Raw genomic sequence first — 24,467 nt, forward strand, 5'->3', positions numbered from 1 at the left:
AACTGGTGACAGACATTAATGGTAAATAATTGTAACGCTATTATTCTCTTCGATATGCAACTTACAAGACCAGACAGGAGAATTTTTTTAAAAATGTAATTCCTCCAGAGACTGATAATGTAGAATAGCACAGTGGCACAGGTGCTCTGGGCAAATGTTAGAGCAACACAACATCCTATTCCCAGTGTACTGGCTTGTAGAATGAACCTGTTGCCACATGATGAAGAGAGGCCTGTTTGGCATTCTGGATCATCCTTTAAAGAAAGAAGAAAGACAAACGTTTATCTAGCACATTTAGAGTCATTGCCCGCAAGACCCAAGTGCTTCGCAGACAAAGGCATGGGGCTGTATTCTCCGATCCTGCGGCTATGTCCACAGGATAGGTCTGGTCTTACGACCATAAAGTCAGCTCTGCCCCTGCACTATCCTCCGTTTATCATTTCATGTGAAACATGCACCACTGACAATGCAGCACTCCCTCAATACCACTGGTGTGGTCTGCCCAGATTTTGTGCTCAAGTGGTGGCCAGGCTTAGCACTCTTGTGAACCCTGCCATCAGGAAATGTTTTGTGCTCTGTGAACTGATGCCTCCACTCCAATTGGAAGTTGCAATATGTGTTGTCCCTTCAAATAATCTGCAACTTGCTTCTTGTTTCTGTAGATAGCTGGCTGACCACTTTGGCTTGTATCACTTCGCCAGCTGGAGAGTATTTAGTGGTGTAAGCATTTTACGCCAATGAGCAGTACCTGCCCTACGCTACAAGATGCCTATAGGTCGGCCTCTAGCAGGTGTCACGGATGTACAGTAGTCTCCAATCTGAAACAAAGCAGCCAAAGACAGGTCTCCTCTGGGGCATTTAGGAAGGAGTTTCTGGGGCAGTAAATGAGGATCTGGGAGTGAGGGGGTGTTTGCAATGTGTGAAATATAGTCACATCTCCTGCTTTTTTTTTTACTACTTTATCAGTGTAGACAGGGGCAAACCTCTAATGCAGCTCCTTGGCTGCTCCAAAAAACAATTCAAGTTGAATCCAATTCATGGTCCCCACAAGAGAGACATACCAAATCGAGGCATTACACCTGACCTCACGCTCACCTTAGCCAAAAGGCCAAGAAGCCTTTTCTACATTATCAGTCTCTGGAGGAATTACATTTTTTTAAAAATTCTCCTGTCTGGTCTTGTGAGTTGCATATCGAAGAGAATAATAGCGTTACAATTATTTACTATTAATGTCTGTCGCCAGTTCTAATCCTTGTTATTGAGCCATCTTGAAATGTTCTCCACTTACAAATGCAGGCAAAATACCTTTCCATTATATCCAGGAAATTACAGATGAGAAGTAAGAGGTCACAAAATATAAAAGTGTCTCAGTGGCAAATCAATTCCAGATTCTCTTCATGTTAATGCATTTTTTAAAATTTCTCCTTTCATTCTTTTAGTGTTGATCTTAAATAAGTGCCCTCATGCTGCTGTCTCTGAGCAGCGTGAACAATCAATTAATATTTACCATACTGTAACCCAGTAACACTTAACAGTTACTCTAACATTTCCTTACCCTCTGACCTCTACCCTAGAGAAAGATAATATTGTCGTGTTAAGTACACTGGTCTAACACAGGCTGCAACTGGATGCAGCTTAGATCAGAAAGATACTCCAGACCTTGAAATTAGTTCAATCAGCTTTATTAGTTCAATCAGCACAGTTAGCACAGTTCTCTGTTGAGTTCGACTCTCTGCTAACTTAAGTGTGGTTACACTGTCTGACTGAACCAGACTAGCTCTTAGCCACGTGGGGGAGGTGTGAGATTGTAACAACACCCTTGACTGACTCTAGATGTTCATCAGTGGAAAGAGGCAGAGTGTGAGTGCCTCGTGTCTTTTATAGTCAGATCCCACTCCTGAGTGTCCTGCCTGCATATTGGTCATGTCCTGTTCTCTGTGTCCATTAGCTGCTTGTCTGTTTATCATTTTGTGTGTGTGTGTGTGTGTGTGTATGAGTGTTTGTGTCTGCATATCATGACAAATAGCCGCAACATCACCTGCAATTTCGTCTTCAGTTCACACCACTCTGACTTGGATATATATCTCTGTACCTTCCTCATTGCTGAGTTAGTACCCTGAAATTTCATTGTGGCATGACTGTCGCATAAGGACCAGTTTAAGGGGAACGCCCACGATCACCTCCTCAGGACTACGTGTGATAAGAAATAAATTTGGCCTTGCCAACATCCCAAGAACATGTTTTTATAAAAAGCTATTAAGAGGTGGGTGGAGGCGTGGGCTTCAGTAGGGTACTCTTTCCAAGAGCCGGTGTAGACTCGATGAGCTGAATGGCCTCCTTCTGCACTGTAAATTCTATGATTCTTTGAGGTGGCAAGAGAAATTAAATTAAGTCATTTGATAGGTTGAAAGGCTTCAGGTATCAGCAGAGACAGGAAAATATGAGGATGTTTTCATTCAAGCAAGAAAGGTTCAGAAGAAATCTATGAATTTAAAATTCTGACATGTTTTGAAAGTGCAACAAATTAGAACACAACTTGGCGAGTCAGTAAGGGTCCGTGGAACATTAATTTGTGATCACCACCAAAAGAATGATGGGAAAAATTTGAATTTGTTTTACTCAAACGATTGTTAAGATTTCGAGTACACAGCTCTCAAGACTTTTGTTCCCGAATCGTATCATGTCACAATCCACAAACAGGCTCTCTTCAGAGGGATTGTTGTTAGGTAGAAGGCCAACGTCTCACCTGGATTTGCTTCATCCAGATCTCAGAGAAAAAGTGAGCAGGAGACAGACGCGACTACCACACAAAAGCGGCAGTTCAAACCAGATGGACGTGTTTAGTGGAGTATTTCTCGGCACCGAGAGCAACCCCGCTATCGAACAGGACTCTTATTTTTTTGGCCGCGGTGAGGAACACCCCACCAAGGCCACACTTACCTCATCTCGTTAGATCTCACAAGGCATTCCAAACATCACAAATCTGGTGAGATGCCTCCGAGGCCATTGGACTGTGCCCGTGGTTACTGGAATTTTTTTTTTTTTACACCATAGTGGTCCAGTATCTTGGGTTATGAGACTGAAACACGGAAGAGTTGTTCACAGACACCAAGACCATTTTCATTTATGTTATGACTCAGAGTGGGGAAAAGTTTCAGAGTCAGCAACCATTACAGAAAGCATGGCAGGAGGTAATGCTGCTGTGGGTGTTCACCAGGAAGTGGCTCCTGTGTTTCCAGGTGTGCTGGTTGACTCTGTTGGGGGTAGTGGAAGAGGAGATTTCATGTTCAGATTCTCAATCAACCTTTTCACATATGATTCCAGATCAACAATTACAAGACTCGCCAGTGGTATTGCGTAGGTTGCAACACGATCGCAAAGCCCCTGACAGACTTTTGTATAGTTAAGATATTACTTTTATTGTATTTCTGTCCTGATGGGGGATTGGAATTTAAGCAGAATGCCATTATAAGCTTTTCTCCTATGTAACTGCTTCCCTGTCGTCTGTTGAGGTTTCTGAGTAAGTGGGGGTTTCTCTGAAGATATGAGGCATACATTTTCTGACAAGGTACCGCATCAAATGAGCATCTTGGGTGGCCATGTGACGACTGAAGATCTTTGAGATGCGTGTCCCTTTGTGAAAATGAAAATCGCTTATTGTCACGAGTAGGCTTCAATGAAGTTACTGTGAAGAGCCCCTGTGGCTAAATCCCAGTTTTAAACAGCATACATCTATGTCAAAATTCTTTGATATTTTAAGGATGAATGAACAAACCTTCAATGAAGACCGCAATGGCGAGCATGAGCCTGTCCAGGGCTAACGGCACTGCAGGTGTTAGATGGACTATAATGTCCACAATCCCGGAGATACCATAGAACAGATACATTGTTGCATGCTGCCAGTTCATCAGGTGGTCCCAATGTTTTTCCTCATTGTTATACAGTTTCAGATGGGGCCCATCAGGAACAAACTGCTCAGCCATCATTCCTGCAACAGAAAATAAAATTAAAAGGACACTCCAGTCTCAGAGTTATTTAGTATTCGTCTTCAAACGCTGAGAACTTCACAGTCCCTTCATTCTTATTAGATATAGAGCACATTGATATGCTATACTGAACAAAATGACATAACTAAATGCTTACTGCCTCAATTGTTTTGTTTTACTTTCCGACTACTATGAACCCTCAGAGGCTCTGCTAAAATTGAATCCCTATACAATGAAAGCACATAAGATTACATAAGTGGGCTGAGCCCATGAGGTCACATAAATTCAGGAAAAACACCCAAGGAGAAGTGGCCCCTCACACTACTGCACCCAAACTGCTGTATCAACCTCAGACTTGTGCAGAACAGCCAAACAACATGAATGGAAATGCATTTTTACAGTGTTTTAAATCCTATCTTCTATTCTCCAACAGAAACAGTTCTGTTTGTCAGCTTACACAGAATTTCCTCCAAGGATGCAATCAATGAATGATGCCCGAAATACACTGTCTGACTGAAGTGAAATTCCACCAAAATTTCAATGCTCTTACGGACCAACGTTTTCAGGTTCCCATCAATATTCCCTTAAATTGGACTTCCGGTTGCGGCTATGTGGAGCTAAGCGGCACGTTCGGCAGCTCCCACCAGGAACGGACCTTTGGGCTCTTTTTAGGGCCCCCAGCGGCACTTTTTCGACGGCTCCCGACGTAGGAAGGCGATAACAACTTTCCCCCAGCGGTATATGGCCTGGACCAGGAGCGGGGCGAGTAAAATAGCGGTGGCAGCGCCAAAACAAAAGCAGGGGAAGAGGCACAAGATGGCGGCCGGCAGAGACCTGGAGGCATGGAGGCAGTGGGCGCAGGAGCAGAAGGAGACTCTCCAGGGCTGCTTCCGGGAGCTCAAAGCGGAGCTTCTTGAGTCATTGAAGGCTTCCATCGACAAGCTGATGGAGACTCAGACTGCCCAGGGGGTGGCAATTCGGGAGATCCAACAACAGGTCTCTGAAAGAGAGGATGAGGCCACGGCCCTCGTGGTAAAGGTAGAGATGCATGAGGCACGCCACAAAAAGTGGCAGGAACGGTTCGAGGAGCTGGAGAACCGGTCGAGGTGGAAGAATTTGCAGATCTTGGGCCTCCCGGAGGGGCTGGAGGGGTCAGACTTGGGGGCCTAGTGGTCGTCATGCTGAACTCGCTGATGGGAGCTGGGTCCTTCCAGGGGCCCCTGGAGCTGGAGGGGGCCCACAGAATTCTGGCAAGAAGGCCCAAGCCGAATGAGCCATCACGGGCGGTGCTGGGGCGGTTTCATCGGTTCGTTGACCGGGACTGTGTGCTCAGGTGGGCCAAGAAGGAGCGGAGCAGCAGGTGGGAGAACGCGGTGGTACGGATCTACCAGAACTGGAGTGCGGCGGTGGCTAAGCGGAGGGCCGGGTACAACCGGACGAAGACGGTGCTACATGGAAAAGGAGTAAAGTTCGGCATGCTGCAGCCGGCACGTTTGTGGGTCACCTACAGGGACTGGCACTTTTACTTCGAGTCCCCGGAGGAGGCGTGGGCCTTTGGGCAGGCCGAGAAGTTGGACTCAAACTTAGGGTTGGGTGTGGGGGGCTCTGTGTAACTGTGTTACCCTTTGAGGGGGGGTTTCTGTTTAATGTTGGTTCTATGTTGTTTTCAGGGTGTGTGGGGTACTGTCTTTTTGCTTGGGCTCGGTGGATGGGCTCAGGGAGGGGGGCAGACTGGCTGTGTGGGGAGCTGATGGTGGGAAGGGGGGCCGGGGCCCAGCAGGGGGATGGGGCTAACAATGGGTGTTGTTTTAGAGGTGGCGGGGCTGGACAGGAGGAAAGCGCGGGCTTTTCCCCGCGCTGAGGGCTGAGGGGGGCGGAGCCGGAGCTGGTAGCGCGGGCTTTTTTCCCCGCGTGAGAGCGGGAGGGGGAGGAGGAGAGCCTGCTCGTGGGCACTGGGGAGGAGGGGCAGCCCCACGTTGGGAAGGGTCGGAGGAGTGGCGGGAGGTGCCAGGGTCAGCAGGAGTCAGCTGGCTTACGGGAGTACTATGGAGGGAGTAACGCGGCTAGGGGGGCCCTAGCTGGGGGGTGTGGTACCGGGCTGCTGCTGGAATGGCCAGGGAGGAACTGCAGTATGCAGAAGGGGCTGAGTCGGGGGTTTGCTGCCGTGGGAAACGGGCCGAGTGGGAGGCGCGGGACTGTGGCGGGCAGAGGAAGGGTTATGGCTAGTCGGCGGGGGAGGGGGGCAGGGAGCCCCCTGATCTGGCTGATAACCTGGAATGTGAGGGGACTGAATGGGCCGGTCAAACGGGGCTGAAGGCGGACGTGGCCATGCTCCAGGAGACACACCTGAAGGTGGCGGACCAGGTTAGATTGAGGAAAGGATGGGTGGGCCAAGTGTTTCATTCAGGGCTGGATGCAAAAGAATCGAGGGGCGGCGATCCTGGTGGGAAAGAGGGTGTCGTTTGAGGTGTTGAATGTGGTGGCGGACAGCGGCGGGAGGTATGTGATGGTGAGTGGCAAGCTGCAGGGGGAGCTGGTGGTGTTGGTCAACGTGTACGCCCCGAACTGGGACGATGCGGGTTTTATGCGGCGCATGTTGGACCGCATTCCAGATCTGGAGACCGGGGGCCTGATAATGGGGGGGGATTTTAATAGTGTTGGACCCGCCACTGGATCGGTCCAGGTCCAGGACGGGTAGGAGGCCAGCAGCGGCCAAGGTGTTGAGGTGGTTCATGGATCAGATGGGAGGGGTGGATCCTTGGAGGTTTGCGAGGCCAAGGGCCAGGGAGTTTTCCTACTTCTCCCATGTGCACAAGGCCTATTCCCGGATCGACTTTTTCATTATGAGTAGGGCGCTGATTCCGAGGGTGGAGGACGCCGAATATTCGGCGATAGCCTTTTCAGATCATGCCCCGCATTGGGTGGACCTCGAGCTGGGGGAGGAGAGAGACAAGCGCCCGCTCTGGCCCTTGGAGGTGGGGCTGTTGGCAGTTGAGGAGGTGAGCGGGTGGGTTTGAGGAGGTATCATGAAGTACCTGGAGGCTAATGATAATGGGGAGGTCCGAGTGGGGACGGTCTGGGAGGCACTGAAGGCGGTGGTCAGAGGTAAGTTGATCTCCATTCGAACCCATAGGGAGAGGCGGGAGCGGAGAGAGAGGGAGAGGTTGGTGGAGGAGCTGGTGAGGGTGGACAGGAGATACGCGGAGGCTTCAGAGGAGGGGTTGCTGAGGGAGTGGTGTCGTCTTCAGGCCAAGTTTGACCTGCTGACCACTAGAAAGGTGGAGGCCCAGTGGAGGAAGGCACAGGGAGCGGTGTATGAATATGGGGAGAAGGCGAGTAGGATGCTGGCGCATCAGCGCCACAAGCGGGATGCGGCTAGGGAGATTGGTGGAGTTAAGGATAGGAGAGGAAATGTGGTGCGAAGTGGGGTAGATATCAATGGAGTCTTCAGGGACTTCTATGACGAACTGTTTCGGTCTGAACCCCCGGCCAGGGGGGGGGAATGGGGCGCTTCTTGGACCGGCTGCGATTCCCGAGGGTGGAGGAGGGACACGTAGAGGGATTGGGGGCACCGACTGAGCTGGAGGAGCTGGTCAAAGGGATAGGCAGCATGCAGTCGGGGAAGGCGCCGGGGCCAGATGGGTTTCCGGTCGAATTTTATAAGAAGTATGCGGATCTGTTGGGTCCCCTGTTGGTTAGGACCTTCAATGGGGCATGGGAGGGGGGGGGGGGGGGGGGGGGGGGGGGGCTCTCTGCCCCCCACTATGTCCCGGGCGATGATTTCCCTGATCCTTAAGCGGGACAAGGACCCCCTGCAGTGTGGGTCATACAGGCTGTTCTCGCTGTTAAATGTAGATGCCAAACTGATGGCAAAGATCTTGGCCACGAGGATAGAGGACTGTGTGCCACGGGTCATTCATGAGGATCAGACAGGGTTCGTGAAGGGGCGACAGTTGAACACCAACATACGGAGGCTCTTGAATGTTATAATGATGCTGGCGGTAGCGGGGGAAGCGGAGATAGTGGTGGCGCTGGACGCGGAGAAGGCCTTTGATAGGGTTGAGTGGGAGTACTTGTGGGAGGTGCTGGATAGGTTTGGGTTTTGGGAGGGGTTTGTCAGATGGGTGAGGCTACTATATGAGGCCCCGATGGCGAGCGTGACCACGAATAGGAGGAGATCGGAGTATTTTCGGTTTCTCGAGGGACGAGGCAGGGGTGTCCCCTGACCCCCTGCTCTTTGCGTTAGCAATTGAACCCTGGCCATGGCGTGGAGGGAGTCGAGGAACTGGAAGGGACTGGCGCGAGGGGGGAGGAGCACCGTGTGTCACTATATGCCGATGATTTATTGTTGTATGTGGCGGACCCGGTGGGGGGAATGCCGGAGCTGATGAAGATCCTTAGGGAATTTGGCGCGTTTTCAGGATACATGCTCAACCTGGGGAAGAGCGAGCTGTTTGTCGTGCATCCGGGGGCCAGGAGGAGGGGATTGGTAGGCTCCCACTGAAAAGGGCGGAGAGGAGTTTTAGGTACTTAGGAGTCCAGGTGGCCAGGAACTGGGGGGCCCTACACAAACTCAACCTTACAAGGCTGGTGGAGCAAATGGAGGAGGAGTTTAAAAGATGGGGACATGTTGCCGCTGTCGCTGGCAGGCAGGGTGCAGTCTGTCAAGATGACGGTGCTCCCGAGGTTTTTTTTCCTGTTCCAGTGCCTTCCCATCCTTATCCCGAAGGCTTTTTTCAGGAGGGTCAACAGGAGCATTACGGGGTTTGTGTGAGTCGATTCTTTGGGGGCAAGGACAGGTGCAATAGGTGCTCAGGGAGCCCAGCGAATCATACCCATATGTTCTGGGCATGCCCAGCGTTGAGGGAATTCTGGAAGGGGGTAGCGAGCATGGTATCGAGGGTGGTAGGATCCAGGGTCAAGCCAGGCTGGGAACTCGCAATTTTTGGGGTTGCGGTGGAGCCGGGAGTGCAGGAGGCGAAAGAGGCCGGTGTTCTGGCCTTTGCGTCCCTAGTAGCCCGGCGGAGGATTCTTCTTCAGTGGAAGGATGCGAGGCCCCCAAGTGTGGAGGCCTGGATCAATGATATGGCGGGGTTTCTCAAATTGGAAAGGATGAAATTTGCCCTAAGGGGATCAGTTCAGGAGTTTTTCAGGTGGTGGCAGCCTTTTCTAGATTTCCTAGCAGAACGAAAGGGAAAGAGGCCAGCAGCAGCAGCAGTCCGGGGGCAGGGGGTGCTGTATGAGGCTGACTTTTTGCATTACGGTTGTTTGTGCTTGTACATGTATGCACATTAAAAGGGAATATTAGTTGCGCTTGGCCTGTTTATTCCCAATGTGACCCCGTAGATTAGTGGGAACATTGATTCTTCTCGCACTGTTGCTCTCCAGAATTTGGCGATTGTTCAATTTCACTGTGCAAACCAATGGCAAATGAAAAACGGTGCGGGATTGGCTGGGTCCATGATTGACACTGAGGAGGCTGGCAAGCTGCAGCCGCACATACACATTACATTCCCCACACACACACTTAATGAAGCCAAACAGATGGCACTGATTGTGCTGGACCGTGGCCATACAGTTGATGAGTCAGCTGGGGCAGAGAGCACCCAGGGGATGCCCTGGCACTAGGTTTAAAGTGGGCTGATAGCGGTGTGCGCAGCTGCATGGCTGCCTAGCCGGCCATGGCAATGGTACTCAGTGTCCATCCACCCTGATCCCAGAGCCCACTTCCTGGCCACTCCCCACTACTCCCTCTGGTCTTGGCAGAAGCCCCCCAGCCAGTTGGCAAACTATGGCGATGTTGGACACTGTCCGTATATCCTCTCTCAGCAGCCACCACACCAGGTTCACGATTTTTGAAAGCACAAGTGAACCAAGCCATCGGGAACTTGGCCCATCGGAGGCGGAGAGTCGTAGGTGGGCCCACTAATGATATGCAAACGGTGTTTAAAGTACATGCAGAGTGCGCAATGACACCGTTTGAGGTGATGGGGCATCGTGATTTTGACATTGGAAGTTATTCTCCGCCCGATCGCAATCTCCAATTTCGCCATTGGCTAAAGGAGAATCCCGCCCATGAAGCTTGTAAGATTGTTTGTATTTTGCGTTTATTGTGTTGTGTTTTTAATTTAGGGTAAAATGGAGGAGTAAAATGGGAGAATGAAGGGGGTCATGTGACCTGCTCTTCATTCTGCTGACCAAGAGCATAGGTGGCTTGGTTGTTAAAGGTTAGAGGGGAAAGATGGATCAAAATATTCACATCTGTACACAATGACCAGGGCAGCTATGCTCACGGTAATAGACTGGCCAGAATTTTTGCTGCTCAATTAACTCAATTCGACGTGCCTGACCCGCATAGGTAGAAAGGCCCCCAAATGTTAGACACACCATCCTGTGGGAAGTGCTGAGGAGGTTTGGGTTTGGTGAGGGATTCATTAGCTGGGTGAGGCTGCTGTATAGTTCCCCGGTAGCGAGTGTGGTGACGAATGGGAGGAGGTAGGAGGACTTTCGGCTGTCCCGGGGGACGAGGCAGGGGTGCCCCTTGTCTCCCCTGCTCTTCACGTTAGCGATTGAGCCCTTGGGCACGGCGCTGGCGGATTCGAAGAACTGGTGGAGGGGGATTGTGCGGGGGGGGGGGGGGGGGGGGGGGATGCCAGAGGTGTTGAGGATACTTGGGGAGTTTGGGGATTTTTCAGGCTATAAGCTCGACGTGGGGAAGAGTGAGCTGTTTGTGCTGCACCTGGGGGACCAGGAGAGGGAGATAGGAGAGCTCCCGTTGAAGAGGGCGGAGAGGAGCTTTAGATATCTTGGGGTTCTGATAGCTAGGAGCTGGGGGGCCCTGCATAGGCTAAATTTTTCGAGGCTGGTGGAACAGATGGAGGAGGAGTTTAGGAGGTGGGATGCGCTGCCACCCTCTTTGGCGGGTAGGGTCCAGTCAGTTAAGATAACGGTGCTCCCGAGGTTTTTGTTTCTCTTCCAGTGCATCCCCATATTGATTCCGAAGGCTTTTTTTAGGAGGGTTAATAAGAGTATTCTGGGGTTCGTGTGGGCGTGGAAGTCCCCGAGAGTGAGGAGGGTATTCCTGGAGCGAGGCAGGAAGGTAGGCGGTTTGGCGTTGCCCAACTTGTGTGGGTATTACTGGGCTGCGAATGTGGCAATGATTCGTAGGTGGGTGATGGAGGGGGAGGGTGCCGCATGGAAGAGGTTGGAGGTGGCGTCCTGTGTGGGTACGAGTATGGAGGCATTGGTGACGGCCCCGCTCCCACTCCCCCCGGCAAGGTACTCTACGAGTCCAGTAGTGGTGGCTTCCCTCGAAATTTGGGGGCAGTGGAGGCGGCATAGGGGGGAAGTGAAGGCCTCAGTGTGGGCCCCGATATGGGGCAATCACCGGTTTGCACCAGGGAGAATAGGTGGTGGGTTTTTGAGTTGGCATAGGGCAGGCATCAGGCGGATGGGGGACCTTTTTCTCGATTGGAAGTTTGCAACTTTAGAGGAGTTGGAGGGGAAGTGGGGTCTCCCCCCGGGAATACTTTCAGGTATATGCAGATTAGGGTGTTTGTTAAGTGGCAGGTGGCGGAGTTCCCGCTACTGCCGCCTAGGGGGGTGCAGGATAGGATGCTCTCGGGGACGTGGGTCGGTGAGGGCGGGATCTCAGCAATTTATCAGATGATGCAGGAGGAGGAGGAGGCCTCGGTGGAAGAGCTGAAAGCGAAGTGGGAGGAGGAGCTAGGGGAGGAGATCGACGAGGGGACGTGGGCGGACGCCCAGGGGAGGATGAACTCGTCCTCTTCTTGCGCACGGCTCAGCTTAATTCAGCTGAAGGTGCTGCAGAGGGAAAATTTGACTGGGGCCAGGATGAGCTGGTTCTTTGGGGAGGGGACAGGTGTGGGAGGTGTTAGGGAGGCCCGGCGAACCACACGCACATGTTCTGGGCGTGTCCGGCGTTGGAGGGGTTTTGGAAGGGGGTGGCGGGGACCTTGTATTGTTATTAATTTATTGCTTTGTATTGGGGGGGGTCCTTCTTTCTGTTTATTTCTATACTTTGTGTTCCCGTGACACCAACGTCTCTCCCAACGTTCCCCCCCCCCCCCCCCCCCCCCCCCCCGCCACCCTTGCTGGCCGCCACCCTTGCTGGCCTCTCAAAACCTCCTTAAATAAATCAATAAACTGCTTCCACTTCCGGATAAACCCGTCTGCTGACCCCCTCAGGGTGAACTTAACCTTGTTCAGCCTCAGGAATTCTGCCAGGTCACTCACCCACAAACCCGCTTTTGGTGCTTCCAGGTCCCGCCACCCGAGCGAAATCCGTCTCCGGGCTATCGGGAGGCAAAGGCCAAAACATCGACCTCTCTCACCCCCTGGACTCCTGGGTCTTCAGACACCCCAAATATCACCACCTCTGGACTTGGGACCACCTCCACACCCCGCACATTGAGCACGATTCTCCTGCCCGGATGGGCCGAGCGGCTGCTCTAAAAAGGCAGAGACACGCCGGCACCATCCACACCTGGTCGCAGTCGGCGGGAATTCTGTGTGCAGGGTCGGGGGGGGGGGCCTGTGGAGGGGGGAGGGCTCCGACCCCGGATGGGGCCTGGCCCGCGATCGGGGCCCACCGATTGGCGGGCCAGCCTCTTGCTCCGCGGGTCTACTTTCTTCCGTGTCGGTCCCTGAACCCCCACGCCATGTTGCGTCGGGGCCGGCCCGTTGAGGGTGGCCACCGTGCATGCGCCAGTTGGTGCCAGCGCCACTGTGCATGCACGGATCCCGCAGCCCACAGTTCGCGCCGGGATGGGAGGCTGGAGCGGCGTGAACCGCTCCAGCACCATGCTGGTCCCCTGTAGGGGCCAGAATCGGTACTCCCAGCTGCCTATTCACACCGTCGTGAAATGCAACTGTGTTTCCGACGGCATGGACACTCTGCCGCCGAATGGGAGAATCCCGCCAGGATGTTTGAGAACCGCTACTAGTACTCCCTCAAACTTAGACACGCAAAGAACATGTGATTCGGGGGATCCCCACTCACTGCCCACACCTATCCATCACCCCCGCAAAGAACCTACTCATCCTCGCCACCGTCATATCAGCTCTAAGTACCACCTTGAACTGCATGAGGCTTAGCTCACACATGAGGAGGACGCGTTCACCATCCACACAAGGCCTCCGCCCATATCTCGGCCCCCACCTCCCCTCTCAGCTCCTCCTCCCACTTCTGTTTATTATGTCCCAGCAGGGCACCCTCCCACTCTGTCAACTCCTTATAGACACCTGACACCTTCCCTCCCCTATTTCATCCTTCGACAGCACATTGTCCTGCAACCCCAGGGACAGCAGCCCAGGAAAGGACGGCACCTCTCTCCTAAAGTCAAAACCTGCAGGCACCTAAATCCATTCCCCCTGGGCAACTCATACTTCCTCCAAATCCTCCAACTTCTCGAATTTGCACCCCTATAAACATTTTAAGTTTTTTAAAAATAAATTTAGAATATCAAATTCATTTTTTCCAATTAAGGGGCAATTTAACGTGGCCAATCCACCTAACCTGCACATCTTTGGGTTGTGGGGGTGAAACCCACGCAGACACGGGGAGAATGTGCAAACTCCTCACAGACAGTGACCCAGGGCCGGGATTCGAACCCGGGTCCTCAGCGCCCCCTATAAATATATCGCCAAAGTACTCAATCCCCGTCGGTGCAAACCGATGATTGTTACAAACCGGTGCCCATACCAAGGCACCCTCTAACCCCAGATGCTGTCACCACTGCCCCCACACCCTGAGGGCCAACACCACCATTGGGCTCACGGAGTACCTGGCCAGTCAGAATGGTAAAGGCGACAACAACAAAGCCCTTAAACACGTACCATTGCATGATGTCGCCTCATTCCATCCCCACACGGACCCCTCCCCCACAGCCCATTTCCTAAACATAGCAATATTCGCCGCCCAATAGTAATTCATCATATTCGCTCCCCCCCCCCCCCCAAAGAAAGCCCTCCAAACATGGGGAGCCCTGTCCACACAAATCCAGATATCAGTCCATTGACCTTCTAAAAAACAACGTGGGGGCGAAGATTGGGAGGTTCTGAAACACAGACAGAAAACTGGCAGCACCGTCATTTGTCTGCACCCTGCCAGTGATAGTAGCAGCACATCCCACCTCTTATTGTCCGTCCTCATCTTCTCCACCAACCGAGCCAGGTTCAACTTGTGCTTCTGCACCCAGTTCCATGCCACCTGGATGCCCAAATATCTAAAACTCACCCCACCACCCTAAACGGTAACTCCACTAAATGGCAACTCCTTTCCTGCCCTTTAGTCTCAATTGTGAACACCTTGTTTTTTCCCGTATTCAACTTGTAGCCCAAGAACCGGACAAACTCCGCCAGGATCCGGTGCTGCCCACAAGGTCTGAAATGTATAATAACAGGTCGTCCGCTTGCAATGAGACTGTGCATACCAGCGCTTGATGGGATGTCCCAGGTGATCAGGGCCCCTGGGTGTTTGGGCTCTGGGCAGGGTGGTACCCTGCACTGCCGATGTCACCTGGGCACAGTTGCTGTGTCAGACGAGCACCCTGGCAGTGCCATCTGGGCATCACAGCAGTGCCTCCCAAGCACCCTGGCAGTGCGACCCTGGCATTGACACCTGGGTGACACTCTGTCACTGCCCAACATGGGACTCTGTTTCAATTCCGTTAAATAGCGTCCCTCTTCTCATTGTTTATTCTAGCTGCAAGTGGTTGGTTGCTATTGTGGTGCAAAAGGCACACTGGGCTGGGATGGCCCTCATGTCACGACACCTTGATTCCACGAATTTCCAACTGGGGGGGTTGCATCATTTGAATGTCTATTCCGACAGCCTGGTCTTGCTTCACATGTACTACACACTTGCAGCTTTGAGAGAATAGCTTAGATTCCTCACAAATCTGGCTGGCCTCAGAAACAGCAGCCTCATAGACTCTTCCCCAGCAGTCCCCATTTTCCTGGACCCACTTAAGTCCACTGATAAACAGCAGCTATCAAGTTGTGAAAGCACCAAGCGACAGCAGGCTGAACCCCAACCTCATGCATCAGAAAGCCAGAACACAAGCAATGTGTCAAACCTAAATCTTAATACAGAACAGAATAAAAGCACAGAATTCCTACAGTGCAGAAAGGGGCTATTTGGCCTACCGACACTTAGAGAGCACCCTACCTAGGCCCACTCCCCGCCCTATCCCGGTACACAAGCCTGTGTCCCAACTAAGGGGCAATTTAGCATGGCCAATCCACCCAACCTGCACATCTTTGCACTGTGGGAGGAAACCGGAGCACCCAGAGGAAACCCATGCAGACACGGGGAGAAAGTGCAGACTCCAAACAGTCACCCAAGACCGGGATTGAACCCAGATCCCTGCCGGTGAGGCAGCAGTGCTAACCAGTGTCACCGTACCACCCTGAGCTCCAGAGCCACAGCTCTTCCATGGAAGAGACGCTGGCAGTTCCTGAATTGTTTTTCAAATCATGACTGTCACCGATTGTAATAAAGTTGTTACATGCTCCATTGATTCCTGTAATGAGGAAGAATCTTCTTCACTCTTTATGTTCATAGACTGCAGAATCCCACCTTATTGCTGCACATACTGTAAGAACTAAATTCATTCACATGTCTGGGTTTTCAGCTTTTCAGCTTGTTGCCCATGGTCCTATTAAAATTTATCGGGGAACCACAGGCTCGATAAGAATTACTTTTGTTTTGACTTATTGGAGTGGATTGCTGCCTTTTTCTGAGTCCGTTCTACCGGTTGAAATTAATGTCTGTCAAGACACTGGTAAACACAAGGTGCCATTCACTGCACTCTATGGACGCTTCACTGCTTACCTGCTATTCTCCCTGTTTTTTTAATAACTGCTGCTTCTTAAAGGCTGCTTCTCAAGTTTCCAACCGCACCCATCCCAGTGAAGCTTTCCACTGTTACCCGAGAGTTGTGCTTCAATAATGCAACAATGTCAATTGGTATTTAAAATGGTCTAATTTAACAGCAGGATCAATGCTGGACAGCAACAGTGGGCTCAATTCCCGCCATCACAATGCAACTTTAGAGCAACTGGCATCCTGCATTTGAGGCTGTTGTCATTATATGTGGTACGATATATACCTAATATTTTTAGGAGGAGTTTTATAAATGACTGCTATACATACCTGGTCAACTACTGCCATTTCAAAATTATTATTTTTTTTTTAAAAAGAGTACCCAATTTTTTTTTTCCCAGTTAAGGGGCAATTTAGCGTGGCCAATCCACCTAACCTGCACATCTTTGGGTTGTGGGGGTGAGACCCACGTAAACACAGGGAGAATGTGCAAGCTTCACACAGACAGTGACCCAGAACCAGGATCGAATCCGGGTCCTCAGCGCCGTGAGACTGCAGTGCTAACCACTGCGCACCATGCCACCCCAATTACTGCCTTTTCAAAAAAGCAAACAATATGGGGGCGATTCTCCCAAATGAAGCCCAAGTGTTCGCGCCGTCGTGAACGCTGTCACGCTTTACGACGGCGTGAATCGGGCACGGGGCCGACTCATTCTGGCCCCCACAGGGGGCCAGAATGGGCTGGAGCAGTTCACCTCATCGGAGACACCCCGTGGGGACAGAACCCCCCCCCCAATAAATGCCCCCCCCCCCAGACCCTTCACGCAGAGTTCCCACCGGCGACGACCAGCTCGGTGCGCGGCTGTTCGCGCATTCCAGCGGCCCGCGGCCACCGCCGCGTCAAATGCACCGGCGCAAATGGCGCCGATTCTCCGCACTTCGGAGAATCGCGCGCCGGCGTCGTGGCGCGGTTGCAGCGATTCTCCGGCCTGGCGCGGGGCTCGGAGAATCGCCCCCTATGTTTTGAGCTGCAACACCTGATGCATAAAGTAAACCACTGAAGTTAAAACTCACCACTATTCTTAGAATTCCCCCTTTACCAAAAAAAGGTCGATATTCTAAATGGTGAATAGGGATTCTCACTCCCTGACTCCGATGCAGGCTTCGGTGGGTGCTATTCAGGTCAAACTATATTTTCAAGTTATCCCCCGGTATAACCCATACCTTCACCGAAGAATTTTACCCTTTAGTAGCATCGATGTCCTGGGTCCTGCGTTGCAAAGTAAGTAAAGTAGGCTAATAACCACTGTTTCAGGTTAAAACTTTTAAGTTATTTTATTATTATAATTTTTTTTTAAAGCTGTAAACACTTTCTTAACAGAAAGGTAAAAAGATCTTGCTTCTGGATCCTTCCTGTTGGTTGAAGGGACCTTCAGGCCCACCTTGACAATCAATCTTCTTTAAAATCTGGTCTTCTTGAGATGTATTCCCTGGTGAACTCGGTTGCTGTGTCCTATCCTTCCCATCTACCGAGCTGTGAGAGCTGGCTCTGCTGGCTGTCCCCTTTCTTCGGGTTTATATTCTCTTTCGAAGAGTTATTAAGTTTTAACGACTTTATTGTAATTGAGCTTGTTTCACTTTGATAGTTAAAAAGTATCTTTGATGTAAAGATTTTAATACAACTAATTATTCATTTTGGGCATAACGTCACCTCTCAGATCTGATTAAAAAATGCTTTCGTTTCAATAGGTGTTACTTTTATTTCTGTGATTTCGAATCGTTTAATTTTGCAATTGTCCCCAGTGTGGTGAATATAACATGGTAAATTCACACTGTATATTTGTAAGCGCAGTAGTGTTACCCGGCCACTAGGGGGAGTAGCTCTGGGAATGCTCAGGAGCTTGTACAGGGCTCCACCCTTGGCTCCGCCCACGGCTCCCTAGTGCTGCTGTATAAATACCCTTGTCGAGAGTCAGCCTGCAGTTCACAGAGAGTTCATCAACGGGTAACAGGCTGGCTCTGAAGTAAGTTGATTAAAGCCTAGATTCATATCGGAAACACGTGTCTGGTGAATTGATGGTTCCATCACCCAGCTCATAACTTTGCCTTTGATTTTGACTTTAAACTATGTTTCTTGTAGACAAGTCGTCTCCAATTTTCTTTTAATTGACTTGATGTTAGTAGAATTTTACACTTAGAATTGACACCAAATTCGACTGAGCATCATCCATCCTTTCCAGCTGTTTACTAAGCGAGTTTATTTTAATTAAGGTGTGAAACTTTGCTTTTAGCTGTATGCTAAAATTTAACTTGGTTATGACTTGAAAGACCGGCCTGTTTTAAACATTTGTCACTTAATTCAATTGAAACTCTCATCCATGCTTTTCCAGATGCTTGCTGAGATAGTTACTTTCAATGAAGGTGTGAGCCATTGTTTTAGCTTATTACATGAAACCTGTGTGTTTGCTAAGCCTGCTTGTGAGAAAGAATCTGCATTTTATAATCCTGCTCTTTGCAGCTGCTATTAACCTTTTGTGGGATCTTTCCCTGTATCCTCTCAGACCAGATATTGCCAGACTTCCATGTTTCAAATGACACATTTTTCTGTATTTTCAGGAACACCACTGTGAACAAGATATCACATCAATCTCAAGTGAAAGCAGCCAACGCTGGAAAATACATAGCAAGATGGTCACCTCTGCATTTGAAAGACTATGGTTGGTTAATTTTTGCTCAAATCATCTGTGAAGAATCATACTAAAAACATTCACCCATCTTTCTCTTGTAGATGCTGACCACCATGTTGTGCATTTCCAGCCGTTTCTTTTATTTCGGGTCTCCAGTAATAACTGCTTACCTTTTCATCTCCCTGATTACTTCTATATCTTACCTTCAGTCATTTTGTACTCATATTACTAACTGCCCTGCTCTGATTTAAAGAAGGAACCTGCTGTATCCAATGCAGCTCATCAGCAGTAAATGACAACTTCAATCGCTTTAATCAAGCGACTACACTATGGCAACTGGTGAACACTAAAGCTCAGCAAGATTAGCTTTCTGTGATTGCATGGATGGCTATGTCTGCGTGGATTTCCTCCGAGTGCACCGGTTTCCTCCCACAAAACCCAAAAGACGTGCTTGTTAGGTGAATTGGACATTCTGAATTCTCCCTTAATGTACCCGAACAGGCGCCACAGTGTCGCGACAAGATGATTTTCACAGTAACTTCATTGCAGTGTTAATGTAAGCCTACTTGTGACACTAATTCAGATTATTATTATGTTGAAAATAAATCTTGGGTGCGATCAAACGGCCTCACACAAGATTTGCGACACTCGGAAGATCCAACAAGATGTCGTGATCAGGACCTTGCCGTCGCTGGGTGAGATCCAGATTTATATGTTTACAGGTGCCATTAGGCTCATTGAAATATGTTGCTGCCCAATTCTCCAGAGGCCTGAGAATTAATGCCCTGGGAAGCCTCACCATGACGCCGTTTAGCACTGGTCCACATAAATGGCACCGGGGGTGGAGTGGGGTGGGTTGGGGGGGGGTATTCCAGGCCATTAGAGACCCCCCTGGTTGATCAAGATCCTGGCAGGGTGATACCCTGGCACTCCCGTTGCCACCCACCACCTTGGCACTGCCAGCCTGGCACTGCCAGGGTGCCCAGGTGGCACTGCCAAGGTACCTGGTTGCCAGGTTGTCAATGCTAGGGATCGGGTCCTGAGTGTCTTGCCCTTAAAGAGGTGGGGAAAGAGGGGTCTCAAGGACTCTCTAAGAGGTAAGATGGGGCATGGGGAGGGGGGGGGCGAGAGATTGGGGTGCCATTTAAAAATGGCTGAGCTCTTCAGTGCAGGATGTGAGGTAAGTGCAGCCTCAGCGAGGTCCTGTCTGATAGCTGGGTCGTTCTCGGCACTGCAGGCACTGAGAAACACCCTGCTATACGCTCCCAAAATGACCTCTTCCCTCTAATTTCAATGATCAAGTTACATAGAATATAAATATGGAATTTTTTTAACATATCTACACAGAAAATGTTGGAAAGACACAATGGCCAGGAAACTGAATATCTGCCGAAAAGGGGTAAATTGCACGATTAACCCACATCCATTGCTTCCGATGCAGCTAACACACCAACTTTATAATTAATTATCTTTATTTATTAGTGTCACAAATAGGCTTACATTAACACTGCAATGAAGTTACTCTGAAAATCCAATAGCTGCCGCACTCCGGCGCCTGTTCGTGTACACAGATGGAGAATTCAGAATGTCCAATTCACCTAACAGCACGGTCTTTTGGGACATGTGGGAGGAACCCGGTTGAAACCCACGCAGACACAGGGAGAACTTGCAGACTCTGCACACAGTGACCCAAGCCGGGAATCGAACCCGGGTCTCTGTGAAGCAACAGTGCTAACTACTGTGCGACCCTGCCGCCCAGTTTGCCATAATTGTGGAGTGCAGCCAGCAGTAACAACACTTTTCAGCAGCTGCCAGTCTGAGCAGAGGCATTCAATGATGAAAGTCTAGCACCAATTACCCAATATACATCTCTCAAACTGGAGCTGAACATTGGCTGGAGTAGATATTGGAAATCAATTTAGAACATTCTGCTCTGAGAAAAACAGGAATGAAATACCACAGGAATTACTGTATTCACTGCAGCAGAGGACTTGGTCGATGAATTGCAGTGGAGGAATAACGTGCTCTATCAGCAGTGCCCCAGGAGACCAGCCAAACACACTTTTTTTTAAGCAATGGGACCAAATAGTTGTAACAGTCAAACCCAGGAGTCAAGCTCCCTAAAGATCTGGATGCGGTGCTGCAAAAAGCTCAATTACCTGCATGAGTAGTCACAGTCAGTGAATTCATCTTCAAATAACAAATCTGACCAACTGTACTATTAGCCTCAAACATTACACAAAGCATGACATCCCAGCAGTCAACACAGTGAATCTTCTTTGAACATCTTCCAATGCAAGTATATCATCCTTAAGTAAGGAGATCCCCAAAACAGTGCACAGTGCTCGAGGTTGTGTCTCACAAACCCTGCACAGTTGTAGCAAGGTTTCCCTACTTTTACACTTCATCTTCTTAGCAATAAAGGGTAGCTTGGGATGACGTAAACATTAGCCCTGCTAGCATTTGGACAAAAGGTCTGTTGCTGTGCTGTATATTCTATGCAACTCTAGGTAAAGTCCTTTGTCAGTCTCCATATTCCTTGTCATTTTATTTTCCCGCTTTGGTTGTGCATATGTCCTTTTCCTAAAGCATGCTCAAAGAGGGTTAATAAAAGACAAGTGCATTATGTACAATATCAGCTGCGAGAATTGGTGATACGCCTCTACCTATGAGGAATGTGTTACTTACATTAGTTTTCAAAACAGAAGGAAAAGGTATCCTACCATAAGTATTGGGCTTAGATAGAAATAAACAAGTATGAAACCAGCATAATTATATATTTTTTGACTCACCTATCAGTGCAAAGCTGGTTTTCACAATACCCTCAATGACGTCTAATCTCCGATGCCCTGAGATTGATACTAAGTAACAAACACTCTTATTCTTTCTGCAGAGGTGCCGCATAGGATATTTCACTGACCACCACAGGCCGAATAGGAGGAAGAAGCTCCCAGGGAGTGCATGTCCTTTGAAATTACCCATGGCTTTTCAGTTTCTGTAAAAAAGACAAGGAAGCACAATCAATTAAAAGTGCTGAAAGAGCACAATCCATTCCCACATACATTCCCCCAGATGACTGGAGATGGCTCTTCGCTATTAAAAAGTATTAAAAGTTTGATCGTTCATTGGTGTCATCTTCTTCCCAGAATGTTGCCCATCATGGATCTCCACCTCCTCCTGTCCTTATAAATTCCACGTCTGTCAAGTGCATCCAATCCCTTATATCAGTCATCTATGTTCTCCTCTGGTTCCCTCACCTACATTTTCCGTTGATCTTTTCTTCCAATAATTGTCATGATCTACCAACTGTCCCATGTGACTAAAGAATTACATAGCCTGAATTTACTGGATGGCAAACACTCGACGCCTGTCATCCTGAGAGTCGACAGGGCTGCTGCCGTTTGTCTTTAGAACTGTCTATATAGTTAACTGACAGCTTAGAAATAGACATTCACTGCATTTCCATCTATTTCTATATTCCCTTGGTAGTTGCAGTGCAGCCAGATTGATTTGCATTTAAAACAGAAAGAAAATGCTGCAAAGGTGCAGCAGGTTAAGCAGCATCTCTGGAGAGAGGAAAAACAATACAACTTTTCAGGGCAATGGACCTTCCATGAGCTTTCAGTTGTGCAGAAGCATTAACTCTCTCTCCAACAGTACTTCCAGCATTTTATGCTTTATTTCAGCTTTCCCGCATCTGCAATATTTTGCTTTTGACTGGCATATAACATTGACCCTTTCATATGGTATTGCAGTAGTACAACAGCACTGGTCAAGGGCAGCACGATGGTGCAGTGGTTAGCACTGGGACGATTGCAGTGAGGACCCGGGTTCAAATCCCGGCCCTGGGTCACTGTCCGTGTGGAGTTTGCATATTCTCCCCATGTCTGCATGGGTTTTGCCCCCACAACCCAAAGATGTGCCGACTAGGTGGATTGGCCACGCTAAATTGCCCCTTAATTGGAAAAAGAATAATTGAGTACTCTAAATTTATTTTTAAAAAACAACAGCACTGGTCAGTCTCTGGCCAGACCTAACCCTAATGCCACTGAACCTACAAGAATGCTCTTGTCGTCACAAGACTCCATTTTTATTTGTCGCTCTCCTAAACTACATGAACTCCAACTCACCCGGAGCTCATGCAATCTATCCTGCACAAAGACCAGTTCACTCATCATCTCTTCATGCCAAGTTCCATTGCCTCCCTAATCCTCAGTACATCTTGTTCAAAATTCTAATGCTTATCTAAAAATCTTGACCTCGTGCCACTTCGGAACATCCTCCAAGCCTGTTTCTCTCTCTCTCTCACACACACACACACTTTCAGCTGTGGTCTATCATTTGTTTCCTCTCCTTCCACTTGGTCAATGATGACAAAGCCTTCATCAAACATTTGCCTCCTGGTATGGAATACACTGTCTAAATCCTGACACGTTGCAATATCTTTCCCTAAATTCAAAAGCCTTCTCAAAATGCACCAATTTGACAAAGCATTTGGTGACCTCTAATTTTCCTCTATTTCAACACAAGTCTGAATTACCCAGCTTATCAGCATCTGGGGACAATTTGCTGGGTAATGAATGTTGCTACTCATAAGTTGCTTATGTCGCTGGGGACTGGTGTTGAGTGAAGCCACATAATCCCTTCTGGAAAAGGGGAAAAATCTGAAAGGGTGTTTCACTCGAAGGACTTGTACATGTTGTAGCTACAAAGTTGGGTTAGACTTGATGCTGGAGACAGTGCTTGACTCTGAAGGCAAGGAGGAATATAACATTTTAAAAAGGGAAACAAAATATAAATACGAAATGGAACACCTTTATTTATTTTAGCAACAAGAAGTAATTGAGAGCTTGCACAGTGGTCCCAGTCCTTTTACTGTGTATATTTGCCTCCTTTTCATATATTCCATTGGTAGTTTTCCTGTACAAACAGAACGTAGCAAGAAAGAAACATAGAATTGAGGGAACTGTGTATTTTGAGCCAAGTCGCATTTATAATTTTTTGTAGATTTTCTGGTGTTATCTCTAACCATCACCTGCTTTCTTTGGCTAGGGCTACAGATCCCCTTTGCCAAAACAGAGGGTGTGGGGGCAGAGTTTGCTGAGCTGTGAACGTGGGAAATGTGCCGTGCTGGGTGATTTTATTCAGCGCGATGAGAAATTTTGATTTTGAGAGGCAGAGATTAGGTCAGCAACATATTTGGAGCATGTACGGCTTATGCCAGCCTGTGGTGGGTTCCTACTGCTAATATATTTACATTCCATGAATAGGCATTAGGGTGAAACAGGATTTAGTAAAGTCCTACCCTTGAGATAAAGTTAGCGGCGCACAGAAATCTTGTGGCATTTAAGTCGTCTAAAGATGGCGTGCAATAGGGATGTCCATGTTGAACGCTGACACATGTGTGGAAAGAATCATAGAATCTACAGTGCAGAAGGAGGCCATTTGGCCCATCTCTTGTAAGAGATCTTGGAAAGAGCATCCTACTTAAGCCCACGCCTCCACCCTATCCCCGTAACCCAGTCACCCCACCAAACCTTTTTGGACACCAAGGGCAACATATCATGGCCAATCCATCTATCCTGCACATCTTTAGACTGTGGAAGGAAACTGAAGCACCCGGAGGAAACCCACACAGACACGTGGAGAACGTGTAGACTTCACACAGACAGTGACCCAGCAGGTAATCGAACCAAAACCCTGGAATTGTGAAAAAACTGTGCTAACCACTGTACTACCGTACTGCCCAGAAAGCTAAGTGTTTTTCATTGATTCATAGAATTTACAGTGCAGAAGAAGGCCATTCGGTCTGCACCGGCTCTTGGAAAGAGTACCCTACTGAAGATCCACACCTCCACCCTATCCCCATAACCCAGCAACCCCACCCAACAATAAGGGAAATTTTGGACACTAAGGGCAATTTAGCATGGCCAATCCACCTAACCT

General features: G+C 49.3%; 1 protein-coding gene across 1 annotated transcript in view; it reads right to left on the reverse strand.

Annotated features, from left to right (window-relative positions):
- tmem45a (transmembrane protein 45a) overlaps positions 1–24,467 on the reverse strand; it is a 126,671-nt gene that overhangs the window by 24,075 nt on the left and 78,129 nt on the right. Inside the window, exons 2-3 of the mRNA XM_038801735.1 lie at positions 21,314–21,516; positions 3,776–3,988 (exon numbers count right to left, since the gene is read on the reverse strand). Of these exons, the coding sequence (XP_038657663.1) occupies positions 3,776–3,988; positions 21,314–21,503 (403 nt within the window). The 5' untranslated portion in view covers positions 21,504–21,516. The remainder of the gene's footprint in view (positions 1–3,775; positions 3,989–21,313; positions 21,517–24,467) is intronic.

The sequence above is a fragment of the Scyliorhinus canicula genome, chromosome 7, assembly GCF_902713615.1.
Source record: "Scyliorhinus canicula chromosome 7, sScyCan1.1, whole genome shotgun sequence".
Classification (NCBI taxonomy): Eukaryota; Metazoa; Chordata; class Chondrichthyes; order Carcharhiniformes; family Scyliorhinidae; genus Scyliorhinus; species Scyliorhinus canicula.